Raw genomic sequence first — 5,656 nt, 5'->3', positions numbered from 1 at the left:
TATTTATAATGATAGATAACTTTTAAATTAAGTTTTTTAAACTAAAAATTATATAAAATATTTAATCTAAAAACTGATTATTGTTTTTAGAATTTTTGAAAAACTTACAACTAAGTATCAGTCCAAGTGAGACTTGTATCCAAAAAAACTCCAAGTGAGACCTAAATAAGGATTATTATATATATATATATATATATATTTATTTAAAACCAGTTTATAATCAAGAAATTTTGGTTATTTTTTGATTAAAGTTAGAAAATATTTTGCAAATTCCAGTACACAAACAAATTTAAATACATCAAGGGTGTTTAGTTTAAGGAGTGAATGTGAGTGAGAAGTTAATTGAGTTGATTTAAGGTAAAAGAAAATAATGTTTTTGTTTGGTACGGGGGTTAATTATGTGTGAAATATTTGAAAAATGAGTTTCATAGAATACAACTTTTATCCCAAATGGGAGAGAGTGAAAGTAGAGAAACACTATTTTCTCACACTTTCAACATTAACATAAAACAATTGACTATTTAAAAATACATAATTGATTTTTTTTATTCATTTATTTTTTATTTTTTGACCTATCAAAATATTTTAACTTAGATGTTTTATCCCTTTTACACTCTCTTGTATCTTTACCAAATTATTTTTTTTTGTTTTAATCCTTTAATTTATAAATGAAAAGAAATTCTGATGAATCTAAAGTTCGATTAAACGAAAAGTAAAATTGACAAATTATTATTTCGCCAAAGATGAAGCTGAAATAAACTTAACATATTAATCACTTGTGTCAAATTCCTTAATTATAAACCATTTTACTTGAAGTCATTGGCGAATCTATATGAAATGTAATGTGACAATTATTCCCACAAAGTAATTCATTTTTTACTTAAATATATTGAATAAATATTTTTTTGCACCAATAAAAAAATACATCTTGTCGTCACAAGATATTTTTTTAATAAGATAAATATAAATAATTGTAAAAGATAAAAAAAAGGAATAAATTGATACTAATTTTACTCACTTTATCCTTTTAAATTTTATTATTTTTTATTTTTTTATTATCATTTTTAATAAAACATATATAATTTTTTTAGAAAAATATGAAACTATTTTTTGTCCCTACTAATTTTTTTTTTCTGAATCCACTACTACTTTAAACTCTCTTTCATTTTTTATTCATTACTTTTCACCATGTCTATCAAACATACCCCAAATAAAGAAGAAAAAATTGTTGCTTCAAAGATCCAGTATCTTTTTTTATTTTAAAAAAAAGAAAAATAAAGTGATCACCGAGACTTTAAAGGGACAATTATGGAATTTACGTGAGAATCACTGCATTGTTCCTGGTCTTTACGAGGTACCTGAGGACATGATTACATTCTAACACCACACATTCCTGTTATTTCTTTCTCTCTGCGTTCTTCTTCAATGCAACTCTATTCTGTTCGGTGACACAACATCACTCTGAAGAACGTCGCACGCACCACCCTTCTCTCTCTTCAACAACTCAGCTCTCAGAACAGATACAGTTTCCACTGAGTAAATCGCAATGCAGGTAATTGAGGTAATAAGCTCTTACTTCTTCTTTGAATTCAAAACCCCGTCTTTTTACCCCTTTCTTGTTGTAATTGGAGCATTATTTGATTTTCTGTTTCTGGCTCTCTCTATCTCTCTGTGTTGATTATCTCAGACGAGGACTGTTCAAGTTAAGCAGCTTTCAGATCTAGCTGGTGTGAGAGAGATTCACGAGTTCTTCTCCTTTTCTGGAGAAATCGAGCATGTTGAGATCCTGAGGTGGGTACTTTTAATGCCAAATAAGTTCAATTTGTTTTGTTTTTTTTTTTTTTGGGGGGGGGGGGGGTACATGTTTTTGTTGCTTGGATTCAGTTTTTTCAAGTTCCAATCTTCACAACTCCGACAAGGAAAAAGGGGGTAGAGGTTGGAAAAGACTGAGAAGAAATATGGGGTGTTCTTAATTTTGGTTTCAATAATTTAAAGTTGTATTAATTAAATCAATATAAAACAAAGGACAGGTCAGTTTTTAACAATTTTAGCTGTTAGTGTAAATTGTGCTGTCACAGTGCATTAATCTACTTTCCTTTTTGTTACCTTATCTTAGTTAAGCAAAGTAATTGAAGATAAACTCGAAGTCTTCTGCTTTAGGATTTGAACTCCTCGTGTATTTTTAATTTTTTTTTTCCCATGCTTGCTGAGAGAAGTCAAATTCAATATGATTGCATTTTGTGTGTCTGTTTGTTGCAGTGAAGATGGGAAATCAAAGACTGCATATGTGACATTTAAAGATCCCAAAGCCCTTGAAATTGCATTATTGTTGTCGGTAATGTCTCTTTTCCTTTTATGATTTTGTTAGTGGAGCCATGGCAGGATATAAGTTGGTTCATTTTAGAAATTACACAGTGGTGTTTGGTTGCGTTGAGTGCGAGTGACATGGTGTTTGCCACACAATTTAGTTCCGTGTTTCTGTTTTAGTTGTTTGAGTGGCTCACAATGTGGATTTGAGTAACTTTTCATATTGACATGATAGGTCCTAGGTACTGAGATGTGTTGTAGGATTGCACATCTTACTATGGGTCGTTAAGAAAAAGAAAACACAACTTACATGGTACATTGGTACCCATGGAGTAACTAGGTTTCTGAAAGAGACCTCTTTCACTTAATGCAGCTCACTTCAAAGAAAAGGAAGGAAAGTGACTTGACTTCTGATGAACGATGCATATCAGATTCAGGTGCAAGTCACTGAAGTCAGATAGGCTTGAACTCCAGAAGGAAACCTTAATACTGAAATCCTTAAGAATCAAGATGCCATTTATGTAAAAGTCTGCTGTATTTTTTAATATATTAGAATTTAGCTTTAAGTTAGCATCATATCATTTTAATTTGAAAGTAGTCAAAGTACTGATATATTGCAATTAGAATTACAAATTACAGAGTCTAACATTTTTCCACATCAGAAAGGTCTATATTTCTTTAGCAATGTCTATTTGGATATCTTTACTAATGTTTGAGTCAATTCCTTTCCTCTTCTGGGTTGTTATCCTATGACATGATGACATTTTGGTCTTGATATTGAATTGAGAACTTATACATCTTATGTAAGCTTTTGCCCTTTTGGCTTGTGGGAATAAAACTTTTGTTGCCTTTTTCTCAGGGAGCAACAATAGTAGACCAGGTTGTGAAGATAACTCCAGCTGAGAACTATGTACCAAATCGTGAAATGGAGGTAAGTACAGCAAGAACTCTTATCATAGTGCACATATTGATGTAAAATTTAGAGCTTATCAGAAGCAATTATTGCAGGAAGTAAGGGTGGTGGAAAATGCTATAAATGTTGCTCCTTCTGAGAATTCTGAGAATGTCTCCTTGAGTATTGAGGTAAAACCCAAAATCCAGATTAAGATTTTGCATGATCCATTTCTCTTGATGATCTGTTCTTCATGGGCATTTGGAGTTGGCTAAAAAGTAGTTGTATTTATTTTTATTATACCCAGGGCTTTGTCAGTACATTTGAGTGTGTTTTGAATATATTGGATTACTTTAACACCGCAATTCTGAAAACTGTTAAAGAAGAAAGTTTCAATCATGATATTTTGTTTTAAGCAAGTTATGTCAATAACAATCTTAACTATTTTGAGGGTTTCTTGCATTGTGTCAATCTTGCATCACTTGCTTATAATCTTAAGCACTGCATTCTGTTAACTTTGTAGCTAGGCAACAATTAATAAAACTGTTAACATTTTGTTTTCTGATTGAGCTCATGGTCTGCTATACTATATCTCTTTCAGGAGGGGAAAGCCAGCCCCACCAATAGAAGAATCTACCTTAGTAAAGCACAAGATGCAGTTACAAGTATGCTGGCAAAAGGTTCAGCAATAAGACAAGATGCAGTGAACAAAGCTAAAGCATTTGATGAAAAGCATCAGTTGACTGCCAATGCATCTGCAAAGGTCATTTCTTTGGACAAGAGAGTTGGACTCACGGAGAAATTGACAGTAGGCATTGCTGCAGTGAACCAGAAAGTCAAGTCCGTGGATCAGAGGCTTCAGGTTTCAGATAAGACAATGGCAGCAATAATTGCAGCTGAGAGGAAGATAAATAACACTGGATCAGCTGTCAAAACAAGCAGGTGTGGTTGAATACAATAGAATGATACATGATCTCCATTTCTGCACTTGAATTTCTCCATGAAATTGTTATGATTTTGTGGTAAGATCCAACAGGGAAATAAAAAGTCTATTACCTGGATTAACTACATGTTGGAGAGAAATTAAATATGCTTGATGATCCTTATGACTTAATTTGACCCTGAGGTTGTATGTTATTTGGATGATGATTATAAAAGATATGCTTGTTAATGGTTTGTCCTCGTCTGTTGCAGATATGTGACTGCTGGAACAGCATGGTTTAACGGTGCTTTTAGCAAGGTGGCAAAGGCTGGACATGTTGCAAGTACTAAAACTAGAGAAAAATTTCATTTGGCTGTTTCAAACTTGACAGCAAAGGTTTGATATGCTCTTGCAATGTCAGTCATAAAGATAAAAATTTAAGGAAAAAACTTAGACGTAGTTCCATAATTGTTTTTGGTGTTGTTTTCCAATCATAATTGAAGTTTCAGCTCAATAATCTATGTTGATCTTTAACGCAAACCTTTATTATACAGATTACTGTGGTGAAAGCTATAAACCTAAAGAACTACATCTAAGTTTATTCCAAATTTTAAACCTATAATTTTTTCTTTTGTTAAGGAAAACATATAATGAGTGGAAGAGAAAATAATATTGTGTAGAAGAGAACATATTATGAGTTGATAACATGGTTTCATTCATTGATGCAGGAACCGTCAGTGGCTGCTGCATAGGCCACAATTTTTGGTAATCAAGTCATTTCATCAGGTCTTTCAGAACATGTGTTTGAAACTATTTGGTCTTTCAGAGCATGCGCTGCTTTCTTTCTGCCCTTCAACAGTTAGATGCATGTGGCAAGTGCGGTGATTCAATTTAATCCTATTTTTTGTATTCTTTTGTCACTCTGTTGTTTTAGTTGTTGCTTCTATATCATTTAGCACGAGTGATTTTGGCTTTTTTCCCTTTTGTGAAAAGGAAATTATAGGTGTGATGCTACTGCATTTCTTCTGTCAAAGTTCAAAAAAATTGTGCGTGTATAACTTGACATATGGTTCAAAGATTTCCGTGGGAAATTATCATCTTGCAGACTACAATTTCATTTCTTTGCTTATTCAATTGATAAAAATTGTAAAGAATTGTGTTGTGTTAGCTCAATTCGTTCAAATTTGTGTGTGCTTCAAAATGAACATGGATGAAAAATAACAAGCATAGTCAAGCATATACTTTTCAGTTTTGACCATGCTCTAATAATAGTCACAATGGTTAGGATCCTGGCAGGCGTAATAATGGACATTAGTGCACTCCACTTTTGACCAATATGGTGGCGGTCTTGTCGGCTAATCAAAGTGTTCCTCAGCATACAGACAAAAATTTGAATACTACTACTATAGTTCTAAACTTTTAGATTTATTTTTGAATTTGTACAGTCATCAATTGTTGTTTCACGTGCTAGCCATGTCCTGTTTTTTATCTTTTTGTCAATGGTCCTTCTCTGTCATTATCTCTAATAAAATATT

The 5,656-nt window shown here is 32.4% G+C and overlaps 1 protein-coding gene across 2 annotated transcripts; it reads left to right on the top strand.

The window, feature by feature from the left end:
* The first annotated feature begins 1,318 nt into the window (after positions 1–1,318).
* On the top strand, positions 1,319–5,288 carry LOC114400611 (binding partner of ACD11 1-like). Of its 2 annotated transcripts, none has more exons than XM_028363140.1 (8): positions 1,319–1,552; positions 1,688–1,791; positions 2,260–2,335; positions 3,167–3,238; positions 3,316–3,390; positions 3,801–4,141; positions 4,394–4,517; positions 4,850–5,288. In XM_028363140.1, the coding sequence occupies exons 1-8, from the start codon at positions 1,547–1,549 to the stop codon at positions 4,871–4,873; spliced, it is 822 nt and encodes a 273-aa protein (XP_028218941.1). In that variant the 5' UTR covers positions 1,319–1,546; the 3' UTR covers positions 4,874–5,288. The 2 variants fall into 2 exon arrangements, with proteins under 2 accessions (XP_028218941.1, XP_028218940.1); XM_028363139.1 differs by having other exon boundaries at positions 1,319–1,561.
* Positions 5,289–5,656: the final 368 nt, after the last annotated feature.

This window comes from Glycine soja, chromosome 19 (assembly GCF_004193775.1).
Source record: "Glycine soja cultivar W05 chromosome 19, ASM419377v2, whole genome shotgun sequence".
Lineage (NCBI taxonomy): Eukaryota > Viridiplantae > Streptophyta > Magnoliopsida > Fabales > Fabaceae > Glycine > Glycine soja.
The sequence above is the reverse complement of the archived record's forward strand: the minus strand, read 5'-3'. Positions and strand labels throughout refer to the sequence as shown.